The sequence below is a fragment of the Ursus americanus genome, chromosome 1 (assembly GCF_024610735.1).
Source record: "Ursus americanus isolate L20-20 chromosome 1, mUrsAme1.1.p, whole genome shotgun sequence".
NCBI classification, from domain to species: domain Eukaryota; kingdom Metazoa; phylum Chordata; class Mammalia; order Carnivora; family Ursidae; genus Ursus; species Ursus americanus.
The window spans coordinates 41,300,037-41,327,032 of record NC_142127.1 but is presented as its reverse complement, the minus strand read 5'-3'; the positions used below and the strand labels follow the sequence as shown (position 1 = coordinate 41,327,032).

General features: G+C 37.3%; 1 protein-coding gene across 1 annotated transcript in view; it reads left to right on the top strand.

The window, feature by feature from the left end:
• FAP (fibroblast activation protein alpha) overlaps positions 1–26,996 on the top strand; it is a 70,142-nt gene that overhangs the window by 12,717 nt on the left and 30,429 nt on the right. Inside the window, exons 3-14 of the mRNA XM_045780769.2 lie at positions 2,912–3,010; positions 3,935–4,029; positions 5,195–5,269; positions 6,756–6,808; positions 10,213–10,285; positions 10,963–11,083; positions 11,991–12,145; positions 14,137–14,240; positions 16,377–16,512; positions 19,712–19,756; positions 25,722–25,826; positions 25,925–25,995. Of these exons, the coding sequence (XP_045636725.1) occupies positions 2,912–3,010; positions 3,935–4,029; positions 5,195–5,269; positions 6,756–6,808; positions 10,213–10,285; positions 10,963–11,083; positions 11,991–12,145; positions 14,137–14,240; positions 16,377–16,512; positions 19,712–19,756; positions 25,722–25,826; positions 25,925–25,995 (1,132 nt within the window). The remainder of the gene's footprint in view (positions 1–2,911; positions 3,011–3,934; positions 4,030–5,194; positions 5,270–6,755; positions 6,809–10,212; positions 10,286–10,962; positions 11,084–11,990; positions 12,146–14,136; positions 14,241–16,376; positions 16,513–19,711; positions 19,757–25,721; positions 25,827–25,924; positions 25,996–26,996) is intronic.

Here is a 26,996-nt window from a genome sequence, read left to right as displayed (position 1 = left end):
TATTTATTTATTGAATTAAAATCAAAAATGTTTTCTAAAAAGCAATTATCTAGGAGGGGGTTTTTTTGGCATTCACAATAAAGGGATTCACTAAATCGAAAATTTTTTTCATCTATATGTTCAGGATTATGTAGATATAAATTAAATGTATCTCAAAAAGGAAAGTAATTTCCACCGCAAATAGTGTTAGAATTTCCCCTTAGCTATATTAGAAACAGATTGCAATTTACTTTTAGGAGAGCTAAGTAAAATTTAATTAAAATACTTCACAAGTATTCTAGTGTTATTGTAGTAAAATGGTCTTTTATTCATTGAATAGCAATTATAAAATCAGTGGTATAGGGGCGCCTGGGTGGCTCAGTCATTAAGCGTCTGCCTTCAGCTCAGGGCGTGATCCCTGGGTCCTGGGGTTGAGCCCTGCATCAGGCTCCCTGTTCCACGGGAAGCCTGCTGCTTCCTCTCCCACTCCCGCTGCTTGTGTTCCCTCTCTCGCTGGCCGTCTCTCTCTGTCAAATAAATAAACAAAAAATCTTTAAATAAATAAATAAAATAAAATCAGTGGTATAAATCTTACACAAGACCATTTAATTAAATAGAAGAACTTTTATTATGAATAATTGTATGGCACGTACAACCTTACTTAGAATTCAAAGAGAATATAAGAAGAAGAACATCCTAAAAAACAGCAAAACTTAGTGTTATTATTTAGTGTCTAGTTGCAAAAGGGTTCACCAGCCACCTGCGTTCTTGTAGCCACCAGAATAATTTTTAGTAAATGAAGAAAATAATTCAGGGTCCTAATTAAGCGTATGGAGTATACATACATCAGTGTGAATCAGTTAAAATAGCAGAAGATGCTATTATCCAGTTGGTCAATTAACTCTTATCACATGGCTGTACATTTATGTAATTATAAGCTTATAGAGCATGTTGCGTCTCGAATTTCCAAAGCCAGTGTGGTGGGACTGGAAGTATTATCACCATTTTCTAGTCCAGTCCTTTATACTGTTACAGGTGGGTAAGCTGTGATGCCAGGGATTGACTCACCAAAGCCCTACAGGATATTAGTAGTAGAATGATCCTGTAAAAAAGAGAGGATTAATCTCATCCAACCATCCATCCATTCATCCATCCACCCATGCTTCATTTCATGTATTCATTCATCCAACAAGCATTAATTAAATGCCTATTATGTTCTAGATACTAGGGATGTGATGGTGAGCAAAACTAGACACGGTCTCTGGCCTTACAGTGACTATTTTGAGAATACAGTGGAAGGTGGAGAAATATAAATAAAATAATCACTCAAATACATACAAGGTGACAAATCAAGGCAAATGCTTTTTTTAAAAAAGAACATGGCCTGTGGTAATGTATAACAAGGGAAACAGATCTAAACCGGGGTCAGAAGGGGTTTCCCAGAGAAGTGAACTTTATATTAAGCATTAGGGTCTGAATAGAAGCAATGAGAGGGGAGAAGGTGGAAAAAGGAGCAGAAGCCCTGGAGAAAGAAATAAGTATCTGAAAAACAGAAAACCCAGTATGTTTGGAGTCTAAAAAGTAACGAGAGAGAGGCAAGAAGGGACAGGAGGGCCATCCCGGACAGGCTAGGGCCTACAGTTCAGACGAACCTGTTTGGTCGTTATCCCACGAGTTATGGGAAGCTAGGAGAGAGTTTAGCAGGAGGAAGAAGTTATAGTTCTCATCTTCGACAGTTTTATTTTTGCATGGGCACATACCAGATTCACAAATGCTATTCAAGGTTGAGGACATTTTTCTAAGTTTTGGTTCTGTAAGGGATGGCCTGGAGAAGGGGTAGGGTGGGAGGGATGGAGAATGGCAATATGGATGTGAAGGAGGATTGGAAGTTGGTTGCCATACTACCCATCTGGCGTATCTGACTGTTTCGGAGCTCTATAATGAATGTGTTCTGAGAATAGAGTCATGTTTGAAAAACACAATTGTTTCGGAGGATCCAAATATAGGTGAAATTTGCTTGTGATTGGTGAGTTACCTTAGGTGAGGTTTGATATGGCAAACCTCTACTTCCAGAATTTTTACGATCATCTGCATAGATGATGTTGCTTTTGTGGGTTTTTTTTTTTTCTGGCCCACTTTATCTTTAAAAAAGGCCCAGTCAGGATAAGAAATTATCTAGGTTCATTGATGTCTCCTCTCTTGAGAGGTCTGAAGGTAAGGATTTGGGCTGATGGCTTCTGACCAAAGGGGATGCTAAAATATGCTGCAGCTACACCAGGAGTAATCCAAGCCAAGCATCGGGGACAAAACACAATAAACTGCTTGAAACACTAGGTTTTTAGGCTAGTCTGCAATCCCAGCTTTGCAAGGTTTAGAGTTGTGCGATCATCATCTTATCTTTTTTTAAAAATCTCTGACAACTCCGCACTGCCTGAATAGCATCCTGGCTGCTCAGCACGGCCCTCCCGGCCACCCTCATAGTCCTCTCAGGCAAGCAAACTGGCCCTCTAGGCCTTCATTAGCCTATCAAGGAAATAATACTCACAGATCTTAAGACAGGACTTAAGCCAAGTGTTTAGCAATGGCAAGTCTTTTCTTTTTTCTTTTCTTTTCTTTTCTTCTTTTCTTTTCTTTGTGATTTTGAGAAAGAGAGAGAGAGCATGCACATGCAAGGGGGGAGGGGCAGAGAAAGAGAGACAGAATCTTATGTAGGCTTCACACTCAGCATAGAGCCTCACCTGGGGCTTGATCCCAGGACCCTGAGATCATGAACTGAGAAGAAACCAAGAGTCGGTAGTTCAACCCAGTGAGCCACCCAGGTGCCCCAGCAGGTCTTTTCATGACATGAGACAGAACAGAGGAGAGACAGGCTCAGGATTTATTTAATTTATTAATCATCTTTTTTGTAATAATGTTTCCATTTCTCCCAAAGTTCATGACTCTGAAGGAAGTACAACAAGAGCACTCACACTGAAGGATATTTTAAATGGAACATTTACCTACAAAACATTTTTCCCAAACTGGATTTCAGGTAAATGAATTATTTCTTTACCTTTTGAGGCTTTAAAAAATGTGTGTGTGTTTTTATTTATTTTTTTACTTTTAGTGCCAACATCTTTCTATGGTAACTGAAGCCATATCAATTGAAATGGAAAGAAAGAACAATTATTCAGATAAGTCAAATGGCCACCAAAGCACCTTTGACAGAACCATTTGGACTGCATTTACCCAATAGTAATGATGCCGGTTAGAGTTTCAACAAGAGAGTGAAAGCTGAGAGTGCATTGTTAGAATAATCTGAAAAATGGGAGATATGCACCTATTCAGGAGAGGTCATAAAAATTTTACCAAAAGAGAAATTCCATTGTCAATCTGGATAATCTGAGAAATGGACAAATCCCACCCTGACAAAAAAAATATTTCCCAGGCCATAAAACTGATGTTTTCACATAAGTTTCAAAAATAGGAAGTTGCCAAAGGAGTCTAATCAAACAAATAATAAGGTGAACTGAGATGTTTATGACATTATAGTTTATATCTAAGGACAACTAAACAAATATGAATATTTTAATTTTTAATAAAATGCACATCAAATGGGTTTTAAACTAAATCAAACACAGCCCAAATGTAATGTATTTTTTTTGCTGCAAAACAAACATACCATTTTAAACTAGTTTATCTTCTTTGTAACACAGAGAAAATTTTATTCCCAAGCACCCCGGACTGGTCATATTGGGGCAGCTACTACTACATATGGCATTTTTGTGGAGAGTAGAAAAGAGCATCCTGTTCTCCCTTCCACTGTCGACTTATTATTTTAAATCTGACAAAGCACCATCCTGGACAGGGAAGAAAAACAAAGTCAATCTATGAAATAAGAGAGGTTTCTCTTTCTTATAAATGTATTTCCTATTAAGGGAGATCATTTCAAGTTTGTTTTCCTTCTTGTTTAAAGGACAAGAATATCTTCATCAGTCTACAGATAATGATATAGTATATTACAATATTGAAACAGGAGACTCATATACCATTTTGAGTAATGCCACCATGGTATGTATCCGGCAACATCTTCCTCCCCAAAACTTCGCCATCTCTTCACTGATCAAGGCCGAGTCCAAAATCTCCGCACTTGATCTGGACCCAATCTGCCTTCTTGGCTCCATCTCCCACTAAATTCTCAAATTCTCTCTTCTAGTCACACTAGACAACTTGTCCTTGCCTCCTCTCAATCGCCTAGCATCTTTCTTTCTCTGTGGACAAAGTGTAGCAAGAAACAAGACTCAGGGACGCCTGGGTAGCGCAGTCATTAGGCATCTGCCTTCGGCTCAGGGCGTGATCCCGGCGTTATGGGATCGAGTCCCACATCGGGCTCCTCCGCTGGGAGCCTGCTTCTTCCTCTTCCACTCCCCCTGCTTGTGTTCCCTCTCTCGCTGGCTGTCTATCTCTGTCAAATAAATAAATAAAAAATCTTAAAAAAAGAAAAGAAAAGAAAAGAAAAGAAACAAAAGTCAAGAACTCAGTCCTTACATGAGGCAAACCGAGGCTCTAGGTTCTGTCAACTCCCTAGTTATGGAAAGCTACATAAGGTTCCTCACTACACCAGCCACGGTGTGCCTCATTTTCTCTCTCTAAAGAGTAGGAAGAATAATCCCTCTCTGGGTTACTATAAGAGGTAAGTGATGCAACATCTGAATGTGGTAGGACGGCACCTAACACGGAATACGCGCTCAAGAAACAAGAGCTATGAAATGTAGGTGCATGCTGTTCTGTCTCCCGAGCTCTCAAGCCTCCTGCTTTCTCCGCCCTCAAAAGCCTGCTAACATTTTAAGATCAAGCTCAGATGATACTGTCCTCCTTTGCACAATCAATGATCCGCTCATTTGGATTTAAACACTTCTTTTTTCTTATGCTTTTACAATGCTATATTTATATCTCTTTAATAGAACTTTCTAATCTGCAATACATTGTTTTCAAGTTTAACATGTTAAGCTTCTAGAAATCACGGAATATGTCCTATTTATCACATCTTCCTCCCATAGTGTTTAATAAATTTCTTTGTATACAGTAAGTACCATGTAAACATTTTTAAAAATTGCATTGAAAGCATATGTATGTAGGAGTATATCAGTTGTATGATATCCTTTTAGAACTACACATTTACATGGCTCTGGGTATTTTTTTGTCTGTATTCTAATCAACTTCTTTATAATTCCAGAAAAGCGTGAATGCTTCAAATTATGGCTTATCACCTGATCGGCAATTTGCATATCTAGAAAGTGATTATTCAAAGGTATGGACAATTTAATTTGGGTATATCTGTCTATATCTCTTACTAATCTGCAGTTTGGCTTATAAAAGTAAGAGGAAGCAAGAATATATTTTTATGTCTAAATAGTCAAGAAGTTAATGTGGGTTCTCGATGAATCCCCAAAACATAACTAAAACATATACAAATAATTTAGAATTTTGTGTACTTGTCTGGTTATCATCCAGTAGTAGAAACTACTGTCTTCTGGGGGGGGGGGGGACTGCATTTCGAGGCACCGATATTTATCAGAAATGGGAGAATTATACTTGTATTTCTAAAGCTATTTGACTTCATAAATCGTTAGTTAATTCTTACATGTTTTAACCTCATGAAAGTTTATTATTATTGAAAATGGGAAAATCAAGGTGTCGCTTTTTTAACTCACTTGCTCAAGTAAGATAATATACAGGCAGTGATAGACCAGGGTTTAAATCTGTGGTTCAAAAGCCTGGAGTAGAAGTATCCCACCAAACCATAACCATTTACCCTTACTTAATTTCCCGAACCTGAATGAAGTTGTAGAGGGAAGTTAATTATCTTGTATTTTTCTACTTACATAACTTCAAGATAATTATTTTTTTTTGCAAGAAGGCAAAAGAATTTGTTATCAAATTAAACTTCTAATAATTACCTTTAGATAGACAACCTTTTAACTGCCATTTTTCATATCCTATCTGAGATGTAAAACTCTCTTAATATACAGAATGAATAGTTAATCTTTCCTCTCCCCTGCTGTTCTGTCTGCTGATTATTTTCCAATGGACCAAGTTCGGGTCACTAGCAGTCTTTAGGAAGACATGTTTCAACCAGTCAGAGTTTCTTTGCCAAGAGTTTGAAAGCTCTTTTAAGAAACAAAAAAATAATACTTGTATTACTCACCCACCACAGAACAACTATACTTAATGAGAAAAAGAGCAGTTTTTTTTTTTCAGGAGGAATTATAAGCTACATATCTTCTATTTATTTTCTAATTTCTATTATTTTTAAAAAGCATTACCTTTGAACAAGGCAAACATTTTGTAACAAAACTCTGTGTTGAATAAAATTCGTTACCTAATTTTAGAGGGTATCATTGTCATGAACTCAGGTGTAGGGTAACCCTTATGGCCATGGAGATCATAGTGGTTTCACTTCAATCAAGGTAAAGCATAAAGGGAAAATTCTTAGGAGAGAGTGTGTCAAAGAAAAGCTTTTTATATTAAGAAATGTCTTCGGATATGCTTTTTATGGAGTGAGGGTTGAATCACTGCTGAGATTAGTTCTGGAACTTAGACAAACAGCACAAAAGTCCACAGTAAGACTCTTTAAACGAAGACTCTTTTGGAATTGAAACATATCCTTCCTAGTGCCTTGTGAAAATTGTCCTTTTATAATTCTGACACTTGAGTTGAACGATTTGTGATTATACATTATTAACATAAGCTTTTTAAGAATCGTAATTTGTCATCGTCTGTCTTCTTTCTGACAGCTTTGGAGATACTCTTACACAGCAACATATCACATCTACGACCTCAATAATGGGTAAAATTTCATGATTGCATGTCTATTTATTCATACTACTTACATCTACTATAGTTTTTCCATCCAAATTCTGATTTGAGGTTAAGACTACATTGTCTTGTTACTGATCTTTGTTTCTTACTTCCTTAAGTGTATGTGTACCCATAAAACTTAAGAAATTGAAGGAAATACTGTTAAGGAGTATTTACCTCTTTTTATTTGACTAATATTTTGTAACTTTACACACAGTGCAGTTTTATTTTCCCTACTTTAGACACCAAATTATAAACATACCATTTATGGAAGTAAACATATGTACTGAAAGTACAAACCCAGGTGTGGGGATGATACGCTACTTTCAGGAGAGTAGATACTTCATGGGAAGGAAGCAGGAGGGAAGGAGATACAATATTTGTTGCACCTGAATACATACTCCATTAATTGTCTTTAGATTAATTGTTCTTGAAATTGCAAAATGTAAGTATTTCTTAAATTTAGGTTGTAGATTGTCATCTATTACATTATTTTCTTTTTTTATTTGTAATGTTTAACTATTTGAAATATTTGCAATTTAAAAGAAAAAAAAAAGGAGTGAGTAGGTAGGCAAAAGACCTAGTGGAAGAATTCCTGGCGGAAGGAATAACATGTAAAGACCCGAAGGGAAGGGAGAGCATGGAGTGTTCCAGAAACTCAAAGTAGGTCAGTTGAGTTGAAATTGGAGAAGGGCGTGCTGACTAGTGAGAGGTGGCATGAGGTGGGGAAGGAGACCGGGCCAGGAAGCAGGGGCCAAATAATAATGAGGAAACCATTAAGAAGAGTTTAGATGTCGTTCTGATGACAATAGGGAATCACTGAAGGGTTTTAAATGGTAAATGACATGATCAGATTTACACTTTAGAAAAATCACTCTAAGTATGGACAATGAATTGGTTTAGTTACTCATCTTAATGTGATATCTTATTGCTGTTATATAAAAGGGAAAAATAATTATATGGCTTGAAGAGGTATTGAAAAATTTTATGGTCTATTTCCTCTTTTGTTCAGCAAGAGCACAAAAATTCAAAAAAAAATCTACTTGTTTTAAATGTTCAGAAAAGAATAGCTCTGATCTTAAACTGTCAAATTGAAAAAAAGGAGCTCTACATAAAGTAGAATCTTACCTAATGTAGTCTGAGCCCTTCTCTTGTCTGTATCCACATCATCACCAAATTCAAAAAGTATTTATTGAACACCTACTATGTGAAAAGCATATATAGGAGAGAGACACATGAACTCAAGGCACTAACCCTACTCTCAAGAAAACTTGAAACTAGTGAAGTAAAAACCTTACTCTTTCAACACAATTTCTTAAGGCTTTAAACATTTCCTTATTTTTCTTTTAATCATTTTGAAATTCTCCACGTCCTATCCATGTTGAGGTTCAACAAATAAAACAGCATTGCAAAAGAAGATGACGATACTAATATTTTAATTATGGCTTGTATAAGCTTTATGGCCTAGAATCATTTTAAATATTTAGCTTTTGTGCAGTGAATTTAGTCATACCACTGTTTACTTGCTTTCTTTCTTTCCTTTTTTCTTTCTTCCTTTCTTTTCTGCACAACTATCTAATTTCCAGATTGTTGTGTTGTTTGTTTGTTTGTTTTTTTTTTTGGTCAGGTAAATATAGCATAATTTAGGAAGTGAGGGATGACAAATATGTTGAGATTCAAGGCAAGACCAAATACCACTAATTCCAAGTTTTCTATGTGCTTCTGAAGAGTCTATAAAAATCTACCACAGAGCAAGTGAAGATACTTCTGGTTTCAAGCATGGGAAGGAGTACTGAGGAGATGACAGCCTTTGTAAGCAGCCTCCTCCACTTTCTCTCATAGTGTTAGTTATTTAGAAAACAGAAAATGGCAGCTGTGGTGACTTGCCAGTCTTGAAGAGACTGTGTACTGAGATTTTCAGCTTGGTGCTGTCTGCATGCTTGGATAGATGACTCCACAGCATATGGAAACCTAAGACAGTGTTACAATGTCAAGGTAGCGTGAACCCTGGCTTGACACAGAACTGTACCCAGGTGAAGAAGGTTTTCTTTTCCGGATCATTCCTTTGCCTGTGCCCTCATGTCTTTTAATATACTCTGGCCCTTCCCGGCACCTGCTGCTCATAAACCATACTCTGGCAGGCAGGATTCTCACTGCAGCACCGGTGGCCTCTCTCTTCCAGGGGCATTACTCCTTCCCCCATCAAAACTGACCTGCCCATGTTCCCTCATGGTTTGCTAGGCCTCCGGCTCCGTGACTGAAGAAGTTACATCAAAGGAATGTGTGTTACAAGCCTTTGCATGTGTCCAAACTTTAAAAGGATGAGAAAAGTAGAAATGTCAGGCATATGTTAGATCCAGGTTAAAGTTAGTTATTGGAGGGGGAGGCCAAAGAGTCTTTCTTCAGGGTCCTCAATTTATACATTGGAGGCAGATCTGGTTTTGTGTCTCTACAAAAACATTCTTAACAAAACCATTGATGCAATCTTCAAGAAGATAATAGGCAAAACTTAAGCACGGCAGCCTATGACTCTTTAGCACTTGTAAAAATCTGAGCACATTCTTGCTGAAGAACTACAAAAGCTCCACAGTGCGAGTTAGTCAATTGAGTATTTGCAGGGCGACTCTAGGAATCAAAGTGAGATTTTGGGCCAATAAGATATTTGAAATTTCCCCATGGGTGGAGAACTTTGCAAGCTTAAGGCATACTGCCCAGTGTATGATCTGTTTTTCAGTTTAGCTTGAGATCAGATGTTCCTTTCCTTTTCTGATTTCAAGTCAGATCCCTGGGGAGATTGTCAAATGGCATCTTATTTTCAAAATTTGAAATGCATATGCATTCACAGAGATGGGGGTTGTAAATGAGAATGTGGAAGAGTACATATTAAACTTCAGCACAATTATAGCATTTGAGAGCTGGAAGGCACTTCATCGACCATCTCAGCCTGATGTGTACAGATTTTACAGTCCTGAGGGTTAAGAGACTTGAGTTTAGTTAGGGGTCTGCCAAGAACCAGTGATGTGATTTTAAAAAGTCATATCCCTCGAACCTCACGTTCCTTTTTTATAAAACGAGGGGGTTCCATTAGATAATTTCTAGAAACAGTCCCACTTTCACAGCCTATAAATCTTTAATAAATCTTTAATTCACCTCAATATAGACGTCAGAAAACTGAGACCCGGAGAAGTTAAGTGACTTAAGTAACTAGTAAAGAACCCCAACTACTACTCAATGTGTCTAGTGCCATTGCTACCACCTTCTTTCTGTTAGGTTTCAAGAAGCAGGGGATGATCCGTCATTGTTATTGTTTACTTTTTTCTGTTTACAGAGATGTTTTTTTCATTGAACAGCAAGGTTTATTATTATTTTTTCTTTCTTTTTTTTTCCTTCTAGAGAGTTTATAAGAAGAAATGAGCTTCCTCGTCCAATTCAGTATTTATGCTGGTCGCCTGTTGGGAGTAAATTAGTAAGTGTTTAAATTATAGAAGTGTTTAATCATTTAAATAAAAGAGGAGCCATTTGATTTTGGCCTTTGTTAAATTTCCCTGCCTGAAAGGAAAAAAAAAAAATTCATGACTATTTTAGTGGTTAAAAACGGGAAGAGTTTTGATAAATTGAAACTCATCTGAGAATTCCGCAAAATCTCAAGCTCATGGATAGACTTCTTTAAATATCGCAGTCAAAAACTTTATCCTCATACTCAGCCAGAATGCGTTGTGCCAGAAAGCTGAGGAAAAATATGGTTTTCACAAGTTTCCCAGACTAGCTTCAGACAACATGAAATTTTGTCCAAGCTCTTATTTAAGGACTCTAAATAAAGATTAGATCTGGCTAGCTATTAATATTCAAAGATTTATTTGACTTTCTGTTAATATACACAATTATTTATTTGGGTAATAAAACTACAAATACAATAGTAGACTCTATGCTTTATTTGATACAGACTTCAAAAATCATAATTGTTGTTAATGTGAGTTGGTTGGTTTTTTGACCTATTAAAACGATATTTTCGTTGTGAGTCTTTTTTGCATCTGGATTACCACTCATTTTGCAGGTATTAGGTAAATAGTTCATACAAATTTACAGACTTCATTGTATTTCTTATGGAATTCTCCTTATTAACTAACTTACCACCACTTCTAGGCATATGTCTATCAAAACAATATCTATTTGAAACAAAGACCAGAAGACCCACCTTTTCAAATAACATATAATGGAAAAGAAAATAAAATATTCAATGGAATCCCAGACTGGGTGTATGAAGGTAAGCTGTATTCTTTTTCTACTGTTGCTGTTTTAGGCTTTTAATTAAAAATAATTGCATATATTTAGTAAAATGGAGATGAGTGGTATGTTACTGAGATGAATGGTGGCATTTCTGAAAGCTGTTATCAGGTTAGGAACAGGGTGAGCCTGTTCTGAAAGAGCAAAATCTAATAATCGGCCTGGGAGAGTTTATTTTCATAAGCATTATAAAGTGGTAGTAATAATTTATATTTCAAGAGTATATGGTCTTTAGATGCTATGTTAGTACATTTCCTCAGGTTTCTTTTTTCTTGAGAAATAAGCTTCTTCCAAAACGAAACAGCAATCTACGTAATTTTGCAGGGAAATATTCCTAGGTTTTGATGCTTTCGTGAATTGTGTCCTCTCTCTAGGTCATGTAGGATCCAGGACTCACCTGGACGTTAAAAGGTCTTGTAGTCCTTGCCTTTACTAAAAAATATATAACTGAGCTGTTGTTGTTGTTGTTGTTGTTTTTAATATTCCTAGGATAAAAAGTCATCTTCCAACATTTATGTCACTCTGTAATATAATTACAGTTCCCCTTGTTTGGGCTACTTGAGGTGACTATAAAAACCAGAAGCTGTCCCAAAGGGAAAAGGTTACTTATTGTTGAAATGTTTAATTAATTTACTTAAATAATTACATTTCTGATTTAATACCAATTCGTAAGAAGACTGGTTGATGTTTGATATGAGGTATAAGGTTAAACTCTTTCTTTAAACTCAGATTGTCCTTTTTAATAACCAAATTTTGGGATATGTTACATCCACATTAAATACATTATTTCAGTCAATAAATGGCTAATACAATGTATTTTGAAGCATTTACAATGATCTTAAGAGTCAGTTATAACTGTAATTAACATGCTTGTATTTGTCTTTCAGAGGAAATGCTTGCTACAAAATATGCTCTCTGGTGGTCTCCTAATGGAAAATTTTTGGCATATGCAGAATTTAATGATACAGAGATACCAGTTATTGCCTATTCCTATTTTGGTGATGAACAATATCCTAGAACAATAAATATTCCATACCCAAAGGTATGTTGAGTACTTTTAGCAGATGCTTCCATTTCTCCGGTGTCAAAATGAGCAACCAATACCATGAATAGAGGTGGGATCAACAAGTTTGGAGAGCTTCTTATCCTTGTGCATTGTAAGGCAAACATTGTACTGTGCTCTATTATTTATGTGGACGTCTGTTGCTTTGGACATCTGGTTGTGCTGGATGAAGTAGTCTTTGCAAAATCCATCGCAGAATCTTTGAAAAACATATGGTCTAGATTATGGAGGAAAAACAAGCTTAACTTAATTTTAATTTTTCATATTTCGTGCTCCAAATTCAGGGTAAAGTTCTGTTTTGCAATTCCCTCTTGAATTCTCATGTAAATGCAAACTAGAATGGAAAATACAAATGTTGAACTTGATGTTCCTGTCAGGTAGAAACAGGCATGTGTTATGATCTTTTCTGGACATACAAGGTAGGTTAGGCTTGTAAGCCTAGTTTCTTCCTTGAGGAATTAAACGTGGAGTTTAAAGTTTCTTGTATAACCATTCTAGAATTCTCAGTGTACACACTTTTCATTCAGCCCCATGTCTGTAGTGGGAGAACGGCAAGGTCACGGTGGAGAAGCACCATATCCCGATTTGATTTAGACAAAAAATCTGAAAGGGGATCAAATCAAATCATAAATCGTCCTCTCTCACAAGAAGTGATTTTAGAAAATACTTCTTTGTTCTTTAGTCGCTATGGTGTTTACTTGCGAAAGAGAACACTGTTACAGATGGATCCAGTGGGTGCCTATATGTGACAAAGATGGACAGATGTGCATACGCACAAGTGATTTTTGATGCGAGTCAAAGTGATTGTGGTAAGAGAAATAAAAATAGCAGATAGTCTAAAATTTATGTTAAAAGTCATCTGAGAAAAGGCAGTGTATAGGAGATGCATGTTTAGGTAGGAGACCCCTCAATGGCTGGGTAAAAAGTCTGAAAGCTGGAGATATTTGGAAGCAAGAGTGTGGTTCCTGGGGCCCAAGATGTGAAAGAACTTGGGTCTTTAGGAGGGTGGAAGGGAGCAGGAAGAGACGGAGGAACCCAGTACTGAGGACTGACTGACACTGGCAGAGAAGTTGGAACCCAAATTTTCACGTTTCCTTGAAGACCGAAGTTGTTGAAACATCTGATGTTAGACTGAGAGGTGAGACGACCTGAAAGAAGCCTAAAGCCCTAGCTAAATCTCACAGGGAGACAGGTCAGAGGAGGGCCTGGACAGTTCTTTAGATAAATCCAAACAGCATGGAGTCATTTAAGGCTGTGAACCTAAACTTCGTGGACTTAAATTGTTTAACAATTATAAGACTCTCTTTTTCTGTGTTAAAATAACAGGAACTCTAAGAAGCTGTCTGGGTGTGAACTACACTGTCATGTAAATTTAGGGTGTATAATAGCACAGAAAGTACAAAACAAGAAAAGTGCAAATTCCACGGGCACTTTATTTGGAGGTGACATTTCCCTAATTTGGGGGAATGATAGCAGTAGTAATGTAACCGCTAGGAGATTGAGTGATGATTGTCCTAGACCAAATTACAGGGTGCAAGGCAAAGAGTATCTTTCATTATTTATTCTTTACACTGTCCTCCCCTCTACACTCCCTCTAGCACATGGAGAAATTATTATTATACTTATCCTAATAATAATAATAGGACATATCTGTTTTGAAAGTCAGAAAAGATAATATCAATTATAGAACTGCATTTTCATATCCAAAGTATTCTTTCCCTATGAATTAAAGCTCCCTCATTAATCACTTAAAATATGTGTTTTTCACTCTGGTTGACACAATATTTGTAATTGCCGTGCAAGTAAAATTGAGATGGGATTCCTGGGCATGTTATAATTAGAATGTTTTCAACAGTAATATACTTTATATCATTAGCTTATAAAATTCCTAAAGTGTCTTTAATATGGTGGTGATAATTAGAATTTTATGAGCTTATATATATATATATATATCTCCAATTTTTTGGCAGGCTGGAGCTAAGAATCCTGTTGTTCGGTTATTTATTATCGATACCACTTATCCTGAGCATGTGGGTCCCAGAGAAGTGCCAGTTCCAGCAATGATAGCTTCAAGGTATAGTAAACTCAGCTGCTTCCTATCTTAAACTGAATTTTAACACTGAAATTTCTTAATTGGGATTTACATTTCTTTTCTAGTGAGTTTATGATGTGTATACTCTAAGCAAAAATAAATAAATAAAATTGGCATGCAAACCCAAACACACAACCAAATTTAAAAAAATCACAAACACATTTCTTATGTTGATTTTAAAATATTAGCCTCTTTCACACAGATAAAGATGATCGTAGTGATCAGTCTGAGGCTCCCTCAGAGGAGTGAATGTAAACCTGGGATCAGTAGGCTAGTAGTTAAATTCCTATGTGTTCTCAGCATGGCTTCTCTCAACACAGGTCTGCTTTCTCTCCAGCCCAGCGTTTATAGATCGTGCTTGATCACATACGCATGACAAACTAGAGAAGATAAGCCAACCCTCTCCAAATATTAGCATTTTATTTTTACTAGGATGCTGTCTATCCACAATTATTTGGGTGTCCAATTATCTGTTTGGGGTTAACTATGGGGTTAACTATAGGTAGACAGGGACATGAAGCGGTCTCACTTCCCCAGCATGGTGCCCTATGTAGATATTGGCTGATTAGCCCCGATTATAGCAACCCTTCAGCCCTCCCTCAGTCCTCTGTGGTCATTCTGGTTGGAGCAGATAGAGGCAAGAGGTCCCCTACGCCCTGCCTGGTGGGCCTCCTTACTACCTCCCGAACCCTAGCAGGCCACGGCTTGGCTTCTCTCCTGCTGCCCCATGAAGGGGAGTCAGCCAGGGCCAAGCAATTGATCACTAACAGGGAAAAGAACCTCAGCACAGACCTCTGCTGCGTCCTGCCAGGGTGAATCCACTCGTGGATAATTGAAAATGGCTTTATTTTTTTGGATGATCCATTACTCCCCCAACCCCAATCTAGTTGATTAAAACCAAATACGTCTTTTTTTTTCTTTTGAAGTGTCATTCTCCTTAGGAGGCAAATGGAATGATAGAAAGGGTACTGTAGAAGGAGTCAAGGGGCTTGTTGGGGCATCTATAAAATATTAACAATTTAATAGGAAGAGCTAACATTTTCTCAGTACCACCATGGAGCAGGCAGAGTTCTCAAGAACCTTAAGCACTCTCCACAAACTCTCTAGCAAGCTTTGAGTTTGGTAATATTATTATTCCCATTTTATATAGAAACAGAGGCACAGATATGTTAAGTAAGTAGCCTTAAATAGTATAACTAGTAGGAGGTAAAAGCAGAATCTGAGCCAGAGACCCTTCCAGTTCTGGGATTTCTTTTAAACATCAATGTCCAAAATTCTGTGGTTTAATTACATCGATGCTCTCTACCTGCGGCTTCACCCTCAGAGCCGAGTAATAATTGTTGCCATTCGGTGACACCAACGACGTGCCGAGCGTCATTTGGGTTCCTTAGTGTACATCACCTCTGATTATTATAGTAAACCTGAATTTCAACCCCTGATCATGGTCACAGTTAAAACCCGGCTTCCAACACAAGCCTGCCTGGAGAGAAAGATGGGCCTTTACCACGCTGGGCGTTCTCTCAACTAGTTAAAAAATGAAACATTGAGTTTACCTGCGAAAAATCACCAGTTTAATGCTTTTCCCCTCTAGATTGACCAATAGCTTGGCCTCATGTCTTAAAATGTTTCTTAAGATGTAAAAATCCAAAATGAGAAGAAACCCAAGCATATAATAATTCCATTTAGATGAATGAGCTCCCTTATAGATGTTCTTTAAAAATCAGCAAGTATGGGGTGCCCAGGTTGTTCAGTAGGTTAAGCATCTGACTCTTGATTTTGGCTCAGGTCATGATCTCGGGGTCATGCCTTGGAGCCCCACATCAAGCTCTGCACTTGGAGCCTGCTTAAGATTCTCTCTCTCCCTCTCCCTTTGCCCCCTCCCCTGCCCTGGGCTCATGTGCACTCTCTCTCTTAAAAAGAAAAAATTAGTAAAATAAATAAAATAAAATTCAGCAAGTATATTTAAGCCTTCTCTGTAGAGAAGGGAAAATTTTACCTTCCTTATCTATGGAATACATATTTCATAATAATAAAATGCATCCTTTAGAAAGTAGAACTTAAATTATTTGATGTGATACTGGTTTATGATTGTGACTCCCTGTTTTGCTTTATTTGCAGTGATTATTACTTCAGTTGGCTCACATGGGTTACTGATGAACGAATATGCTTGCAGTGGCTAAAAAGAATCCAGAATGTTTCAGTTCTGTCTATATGTGATTTCAGGGAAGGCTGGCAGACATGGGATTGTCCAAAGGTAGGTTATATTAAAACCACAGAGGTTTATTTCTGAAGATGAAAGTATATGAGGGGGGACTTATCTGTAGCTAACATTTTGTATTATAAGGCTAGAATTACAGCATTCAACTCTTGATTGCTTTGCAAAAAACTCCCTCTTCACTCACAGTCCACTATTTTTATTAAATAAGTAAGATACCCCTTGTTTTCTTGAATGACTTTAGCACTGAGACTGCATGGAGAAAAAGACTAACTGAAACAGTGTAACATTGGAGAAATAAGGCGTCTGGTTCTGAGTTAGGACGGAGATCTATCCTTTTGAGATAATAGGATTGGCAGTCAAAAAAAACAAAATAAGGAGGGTGAAAAAATAAGATGGGTGTATTAGGGAAATAGATGTGTTCTATTAAAAAAAGAAGAAGAAGAAAGAAAAAATGCAAATGGTGCTATGTTCTATTCAGTGTCAAAATTGAAAAATAAAAATTTCAAAGGAAATGGATATTATCAAAAGAAAGCCAAATATTCCCATTTTAAAATTAACAGCAGGTAATTGAGACTATGACATGAAATATCGGATCAAATTATCCTGCTCTCCTGTTATCTTGAGAGTATTCCATACCGTGCTAATTTTAGGGAGAAAAAAACTTGAAAATTAGGCATAGATTTATTGTTGAGTTTTAATTGTTTCTATTGTTCAAATCCAAACATAATCTGTTAAATTAATGAGTGAGACAAGTACTTCAGCAATCTAAAAGCTTTAAAATGAGCCTGTTCATAAGTACTCATATTAAAGACTAAGAAATACAAAATGTTTTCTTTAAATAGGAAATTTGATGGATACATTTCATAAGACTTCTAATTATGAAGACATGTTTCATTAAACCAAATATAGAACAAACCTATTTTATAAAGTAAGAAAAAAAGCACAGAGCAATCAAAGTAAATCACTAAATTCCATCTTGAAATTAGGACACTATGTTTTGCAAGAAAAGAGTCATATGAATCTATTTGGAAATATATCAGGACTATAATAGTCAACATTACTCGGGCTAAAAATATTTTTTAAATCACTACCCTGTAAGAAGCTTGACTAATTTTGATGGAATATGCTAGAAGCTTATTTTTATCTTATTTATATTTTGATATACAAAACAGAAAGATTTTGGCTTTAATGCAGTAGCATGGGGGGAGAAAAGAATAAATTTGATTGTGGTAGTTAATTAGAAACCATTCATCTGATAAATCAGCTTTGGAGGAATATATCTTCAATGTTTGTATTGAATCTAGGTATGACGAATTATTGCTTTAATTTTATTAGTTTAAAACTCTAAGATCAGTCATTTAGATACAATTTTTAGTTCTCAAACCTAGGCATTTAAAAACAGCAATTGCTTTGGAATCTGAAATTCTAATTTATCAAAATCAGGGACAACTTTAATCCAAACTGACAGAGTATATAAGATGCTTATTCAAGGAGATGTGGAAGTCCTTGGAATATAAGCTTTAGTTTTATGGCCCAAAACAGTGATTAAATTCAGAATACCAGGTTTAATTAACCTTAGGATTTCAAAACAACCTCTGTTTCCAAATAATTTGGTAAGTACGTGGAACACGTTTTCTGATTTAAGAACAACAAAACATTGAGTTAGACAGCAAAGCTGTGCCTTAAGATTTATTATTCCCTTGATTTTTATGACAGTACCCGCACTCATGGTTCTCTTTCTTCTTCACTGACTGTTCTTTTTGTTTCCAGCAATTCTTTTCTGCTCTCTGGAAATCTTATTATTCTCCAAATTAATGTATTCGCAGGATAGGCTAACTGCTATAACAGCAATAAAACCCTCCCAGTAATTGAGTGGGTTAAGACAATAGAAATGTTTTGCACATTCATGTAACCACCTACTAGTGAGTCCAAGTGAGTGGGGAATGGTGAGGGGTGGGAGATGGGGTGCTCAGGTTGATGGCATTTCTGCTGTCTTATCTAGTGATTTCCAAGGTTAGTCCAAAGTCATTCAAACCTGACCACCAATATCCAGCTGGGGGATGGAAAAGGGAATGGAGAATCATGCACAAGAGGTTTTTATAGGTTAGGCCTAGAAGTGGAATGAGTCACTTCTGCTCACACACCATTGGTTAGAACTTATCATAGGACCACATCTTATGGGAAGGAGGCCTGGGAAATGGAGCCCGGCTGTAGTCCTAGCAAAAAGAGAAAATGATTGCTGATAATCTTATAGTCTTTGCCACAACTCTCAACTTACTCTTTAGGTGATTTTTATCTATACCAGAGGTTTTGGTTACCATTGGCCCCTCAAATTTATTCTGAGGATTTGAACTTTTAAGTATCTCTGGCTACATCTTCTCTGGCCTGTCCTCACTATCGATATCTAGATGTAGGCCTTTATCATCCTTTTCCCAAGCATTACAATAGCATTCCAACTGATCTCTCCACCTCCTTCGATCTTACTCACTTCTAATCCATTCTCTCTATTATGTTCGCAATTATATTTTCGAAATTGTGATTTTTGAAATCCTTCAAAGAATTTACCCAGAGGGGGAGTCCAAACTTCCTAGAGTGGCATCAGAATTTCTCCAGGATGTTTCTGATACCCCTGCATCTTTCCTCATCTTCAACTCTTTTCAGTAGTCACCCTCCGCTCAGCCTTATTGAACCACACCTGTGGTCTACTAAGCTGGCCTGGTCTCTGTGTTGTTCGTTTCACATAGAATGTTCTTTCTCTATTTGTCTAGGAAAGCCTATTCATCCTTTTAAGCTTACTAAATTTTGTTCAATAAATGATGGATTGTATTATGCTAAAATATACACCAAAATAAGATCCAGTGCACATTTTAAAATTCCTACCTACTTAATAGGACTAAGAAAAAAAATTAAACTCCACTGTAAAATGCTACGTGACGCTAAGTGCTTGGGGTTGTCCTAGGCTTCCACAGATGTAATAATTCCAGGCACTGCTTCATGGAAAATTAAACCAGAATTCTTGAAGGTTTGCAGAAAGATCCAGCTCTTACATTACTCATGTGGTTGCAATAGTGCGGATGTACAAGATTTTGAATATGGTCATCTGAAGTGTGAAGTTACTCAATTAGCAATAGTACAGTTTGAGTAGGCAGCACTTAACTGGTTCAAATGCCCAGATTATATTTAGGAAAAACTGTTCTCCTAACAGTATGCTTGATGTGATCTTTCTTTCTTTTAGACCCAGGAGCATATAGAAGAAAGCAGAACTGGATGGGCTGGTGGAGTATGATTTTGCTATCTTTTCCTTGTATTTTAATGTCACTTGACAGATTCTCAGCTATCAAAGGACTATTTCAAATGTATCCAAACTGACCCTATTTGTTTCATAGAAAAAATAACAAGGTAAAGAACAAAAACAAAACCAAAACAACAAAAGTGGTGATCCTTTCAGCAATTTTGTGCCAATTTCAACGTCTGTGTATTTAAAGTTCTGTTGAGAACATATCATATTCCTCATGTTCCAACCTTAATTTTTTAATTGACACTCTGCTATTCTTAATTAATATTCTTATTAAACAAATAAAAAAGATTATTTTTCAAAAGGGATCACAATTCCTGATCAGCTTAAAATAATAATTATTAGCTATTTGAAGCCAGAAGAACCAAATACGCTGGTGTTCTTAGTCATTTAAAGACAATCTACCTCTTATTAAATTTTATATAAACTGAAATGAATAAATGAAGTATATATTTTTTCCAGTTTTTAAGTGATATCAAATAGGAAAATGTATGTTTTGCTGTGGTTTGTGATCCCTTATCTGTAGAGTTTTGGGGATAGATTTATTCTGTGATTTGTGAGAATTTTTAGTGTAAAAAAATCATGTTTTACAAAATTATCAATTTTGTCTAATAGCCCATATGAAGAATACACAACAGGACAAAGAATAAGTGAATGTTGTATGAATGCTGCCACTTATTACAAGTATATTGAATTCAACTAGCATTTGGATTTAAACACACACACACACAGAGTTTTTCTGAGTGGCACATGCAAAGAAAAAGGAAACTCTTAGGACCTGGTTTAACATATTAACCCCTGATACAAGGACAATAATGACTTCAGAGTCAATTGTAAGATGACAACTCATAAAAAATCGAAGTTAAGGTGGGTAGAAAGAAGGTAAATTGCAAAGTAGAAATCTTCAGTATTAAAAACTCTTTGTTGTACACTTTTCTGGATTTAACAATATTAGCTTACATGTATTTACTCTGTCTTCAGTTGAAGATATTTCAGTTTTATTCATTAACTTGAGAATAGTTATTACTTTATTAATTATATACATTAAGTTACATTCTAAAATAGCAAGGCAACAAGGATAGATGTGTAATTGAGAAAAAAATGGGAAAGTCTTATTTGAGTTCACTCTTTGCCACTGTACTAAATAACACAGGAAAAATCAGGAGTATTCAGTGAAAGGACAGGAATTTCTAAATTTTTGGAACATTGGTCAATCCGAAGCTCATCTTCCAAAAAGGTAATCCCTAGATCATTGCTTGAAAACTTGAAGAAAGGGGGAGTTAATCTATGAGTTCACTCCCATTGCAAAATTTCCAGTAAAGAATGAAGGCAAAGAAGAATTCTTGAAGACTTCCTTCGGTTGTATTCTCCATGATGATAACATAGCTGGAGTTACTACAGAATAACATGAATGATATGATTTTACAAATAGATAAACAATGATACCAACAGTCTTCTCAAAGACATGATTTTAGGAATCCACACACATTTATTCTGAAAATGCTACCAGTGTTCAAAACACTCTGAAATATTTTAGAATGCATCTTTTGAAATCTCTTATTTATAAGCATCTTAGAGTCAACATTTGTATCTTATCAATTTTTACAATCTGTACAGCACCAACCTTGCAACCTCAGCAAACATGAGCTGGATGAATAGATCAATTAATTAATTAATTGCCTTTTAAAGCCACAGAACATTGTTTTACATACCCTCAGTGGAGGCACATGCATATCCTTTGAGGGAAGATGAGATTCCCTACATTAAATCAAAAATCGTTTTTAAAAAATCATGCCAAAATAAATCTAATCAACAACGGGTTACTTATCTGCAACATATGATTTTGTGCTAGATCATTTTAATACCTGTTGCTCTGGAATTCTATTGGGAAAAAGTACTTTTTCATGTACTCATCTCGATCTCTTAAAATTTACCCAATAGTCAGTAAATTTTCTAAATACCAGAAGAGGTATCGTCAAAAAATCTTTGCACTGAGATCTCTTAAGAAGAAGTTCTTATTCTCCCAAGGCAGCTGCTTTGAAGTGGTCTTTCATAAAATTTTGACATGTCTTTTGAAAGTCAGGCCACAACTTTATACGCTCATAACTCATACATCATAATATGCTGGATAGCGTCTTTTGACCTATAATCAAACCAATCGCTTAATAAAGCTACCCAGAAATAATCCAGAAACATGTATGTCTTTCAGACATTTGTTCAAGGAATATTTATGAAGTTTTTAGAGAAAGGGTACAGGCTAGTCATATTAGTATAAAATTAAAGAGCAATCTTAGAGAAGTTGTTCCTGTAGAATTTATTAAGGAGAATTAAACTGAAAAACCCTTGGAAACCGCCTGTGAATCAGAGTGAGAGAGAATGACTTGCGTAAAGCAATGCACCTGTTAGCTGCAGGCTAACAGTGATAGCTTTACTTATCACTTTCTGTCCTCCGCAGGGGATATTCAGGGTCTTAATTTGGGGCAAATAGCCTAACATCTCCTTTAGTATTTGATCACAAACATAACAACCACGAGTGCACTTCAAACAAATTTCTTCTTGCCCTGTGGAGAACAGACAAAAAAAGAAGCCTTTAATCAAAGGATCTAGTATTGAGGTAGTAAAATTTGGAGAACAAGCACTAAAAGCACACAACTAGAGTGCAAAGCCACATTTAAATTATTTTAAAATAAGTAAGCAACACACTACACCTCCCTTAGTGTTGGCAAAACCCCCTTTGTTCAGAAAACTGAGGGTTGTTTTGGGTTTGTATTTTTTTTAACTTTTAAGTAAGCCTTTATTTCCTTGTTTCACAAATGAAGCTGGCCGAATTTGGTTGCCAGAAAAATGAGTTTTCTACTCGATGCTTGGAAGTCTGTGTTTTTCACTGAATGTGGACTCTGTTTAGGCATCAGCCTCTGCTGAGTAGGACCTCAGGTTGTTCACCAACAATGGCAAGAAATTATCTGTGGTAAATAATCTTACCTTCCGAGTAAAATATTTGAAATGGCTTTGCACATAGAGGTGAGTAATTTTTCAGAAAATCTAAGCACGATAAAGGGGCTGTGAAATAGCCTTGTTAAAACTGAGGACCCCCTAGTTATGGGCGCTTATCTAGGGTCCAGGCGTGACTTGCTGCCAGAAGCACTTAACTCAGGATGCATGATGGACTCGGCTCTGGGAAAGTGAAGGCGGAAATATTTCACACTCTCTTTAGCTCACCCAAGTTACCCGCTCATCTAAAGCAGCTGTCTTCAGCGTGTGCAATAAAAGGGGTGAAGATAACAGTCTTTGCTTAGCAGAGATATTCTTCCTGCTCGCCTGATTCTGATATCTTAAAACATAACACTCTGCCCTCTGATTTTTTTTTCAATGAAAATGAAATTTTAAGTCTCGATCTAGAACAAAACCTTTTTCACAGCTCCTTACTAACCAGAGGTGTGAGGAGAATATGTTTTTACTCTAGCACCTTAAAATATTTTGGACCCTGGTTCCATTTTAGCGGTGAAGACAACGTAGCCCTGGTTTTCGTCTTTCACCCTGAGGAGTGAGAGGGAGGCCTTGTAAAGTGGCTACTAGGAAGCAGGTATATCATCATTTTTCTAAGCAGGCAAAGCTTCATTCTGATATGAAAGAATGGCTTGTCATGACGACCTAAGCTAATGAAATTCCAGCCACCAAATTCCAAGCCAGAATTTCTTTTCCCTGGGTCTCTTTTTCACTCAGTTCACTCTCAATTTCATTTAGAGGCATTAGTCTCAATACCCCAAATCCCACCGAGGCTGTCTTCTGATTAATGAAACTAACAAATGAATCGTGTAAGGAGACGGTAGTTTCTCCTTACTCCATTTTTCATCTGGTGAAAGCCATCCGTTCTGTGCCAGAGTGATTCAGACTTAGTTTCCTGGGACCGCCACAACGAAGTACCACAAACACAGTGGCTTCAAACAACAGAAATTCACTCTGCCACCATCCTGGAGGCTGTAAGTCCAAAGTCAACGTGTCAGCAGGGTCCTGCTCCCTCTGAAGCCTCCAGGGAAGAGCTCTTTCTCATTCCTTCCAGCTACTAGGGGCTCTTGGCAGTCCTCGGGCTTCTTTGGCTCACAGTTGCATCTCTCCAATGTCTGCTTCACCATCACGTAGCCTTCTTTCCCGTGTTCCCTGGGTCTAGTGATAGCCTCTCTTCTGATGAGAACACCAGCTAGATTGGATTCAGGGCCCACCCTAATCCAATTCGATCACATCTCAATTCTTACCTTGATTATATCTGCAAATAGGGTCATTATCTTCCTCCCTTTAGGTGGCTAAAACAAAGTGCCATAGCCCGAGTGCTTAGAGACAACAGAAGTTGATTTCTCACACTTCTGGAGGCTGGGAGTCTTAGCTCAGGGTGCCAGCCTGGTTGGGTTCTGGTGAGAGCTCTCTTCTGGGTTGCAGACCACCAACTTCTTGTATCCTTGCATGATAGAGAATGGAACAAGGGAAGCAAGCTCTCTGGTGATTCTTATAAGAGCATCAATCCTGTTCATGGGGGCTCTACTCATGTGACGTCATCTCATCCTAGTCACCTGCCAAAGCTCCCACCTCCTAATACCATCCTAGTGGGGGTTAGGGTTTCAAAATATGAATTTTGGGGGAGATAGAAACATTCAGTCCATAATAGTCACCATTGGAAGTTCTGGGTTCAAATGGGAATTTTGGAGAATGCTATTCAGACCACTACAGACACCATACCCAAGTAAGTTACATTTTAATATCATGTAATCATAACCATTATTTTTTATCAAAAAGCATCAATTATCAGATCACACATGGAGCCATCACTAAAAAGGCCTACAGCAACTAAAAGATACTGGTAGTTTGGTTGTTGTCCCTTGGTCAGTTCTGAAGGAGTGGAACAACTTGTTTCACTGTTATGGGGAAGTGCTTCTGGTTAGAGGCACCTGGTTTGGGATTATCTGTGGGAATCTCTACTGGGCATGATGCTGAGCGGCTCTGTCCTCATGTAGCCATTTTACCACTTTGCCTTTCTTTTACAACCCAAAGACAGCAAAGCCAACAAATATAAGACTATTTTTTGGTTTTTTTTTTTTCAATTGAAAGGAATGTTTTGGAGTTTTTTTATTATTATTATGTCCAGTTAATGGCTATTTTTTTTTTTAATGGAGAAACTACTAGTTAAAATTTGGTATGAGAACATTTGTAGGGTTTTAGTTGTGTATACCATTCTGGATATAGAGGTGGGGCTGGATATAGAGGTTTCCAGGGCACAGGAAAGCTGAGTGTCAGAGACTCCTTGGGTCATTCAGCAGTTCCCAGCAAGTGGCAAGTGGGGGCCCTGGGAAGAGGTCAGAGATAGGCAACGAGGCCTGCTTTGCTCCCTGAACTCAAGGAGTAAACCTGCCACTTGCTTGTCCTGGGTAACATTTTTCCCTCAAGTCTAGAAGTTCTAGAAGTTTCTTTCCACCATGAAAAACCATGGCTAGCAGGCCATGATATTTTCATCTTTAAAATGTCTTCATTGAATCACTGGCATTAGGTGCTTGGCATCAGACAAATAAAAAATCAAAAGAACTATCAGCCTTCATGAGTCACACTTTGGTCAAATACCACATTTTGAAGTCTGACTTGGCTAAATACCAACACTCACTCGTGATTCTTTTCACTCTATTTCAAACCACATTATTTCCAAGCATAGACAGTCAATCGAATTAAACATTATAAACACAGGGGTATGTAGCAGCAATTAAGCAGCAGTTGGAATGTGCAAATGCCTGTTGGAATCACTAGAAAAGCTGTCTAAAGAATGGAATTTCAGATGTGAGTGATGGAAGGCAGGGGAGGCAGGGCGTTCTGGTTCCTATCATCTTAACTATCCACTGCTTACAAAAAAAAAATCTATAGTTTTAGTTTGGTTTGTCTTTTGAGCATAACCTCTGTTCATTTCTTTCAGTTCTTTGTTTCAACACCAGTTTTCAGCTATGATGCCATTTCATACTACAAAATATTTAGCGACAAGGATGGCTACAAACATATTCACTATATCAAAGACACTGTGGTATGTTCCTTCCAAGATTTATCTCCCCAAAGATCATTCACTTGAGGTTGCTCAAATAACGCTCAGCTTCACACAACATAATGTTTGTCTTTTTATAGGAAAATGCTATTCAAATTACAAGTGGCAAGTGGGAGGCCATAAATATATTCAGAGTAACACAGGATTCACTGTAAGTATTGCATGAAGCATGGTGCACCATTCAGGTTTTAATTGGCACTGATGGACACACAAGTGATACTGCACCACCCCTTCGTTAAGAGCGTTTTTGGTGACTTACTCTATAGGTTAGTTCAGATAGCTGTGGTTTCATTAAGATTGCACATTCTCTAAGAGCTAGTTAACATGATTTCTTTCAGGAAAGCATATTTAGTAAGTGGTCATGTCTCTTGTGATACTTGGTAGATAATTAACTAAAAGTATAAAATTTTTAAAATAGCAACTGCTTCTAAACACAAATTTTACACTTCAGCACTCGAAGAAAGGAGCAAGCTTCCAAAGTCCATGAAGGGCAGCCCGTAGATACAGACATTTGTGTGTGTGTGTGTGTGTGTGTGTGTGTGTGTGTGTGTGTGTGTGATTCACTGTTATATAAATTTAAGATCATTATCTATAACAGCTATCATTTTGTGAGCAATTACTTCCTACCACATACTGTGAAGTAGAAACAGAGGTAGGAGAAACCCAAAGGCAGGAAGACCCAGCCATGGTCCTAATCGAGGCCTGCAACCATGGGGACCTAAACTAGAACAGTGAGATACGGACTCTGGGAGGGAAAAGCTATACCTCCTTTTTCTTGTGTCCTTAGCGCTTGGCATAGTGCCTGACACAGCCCTGGAATTCAGTAAATATTTGTTAAATGACTGAGAGGACGGGTACATGACCTTGAGGACAGATAGAGGACGAACAAGACAGCTGACTCCGTGACAGTGAAGGGAAAGGGGAAGGAAAGGCCAAGTGGACTCGGGTGCCAGGATAGATGAAGGCCACCGTGAAGCCTCTGACGGAACAGGAAAGCTGCGGGGGGCTGCTTGGAAAAGATACGGAGTAGTTTATTCACTGGTAGTTTGAGACGATGTGGGGAAGGCAAGTGCAGGTGACTGTCCCCACGGTCAGAGTTATGTGAAGTTAGTCAACGCACATGGAAGGATGCTGGTTTAGAGGAACAGTCAA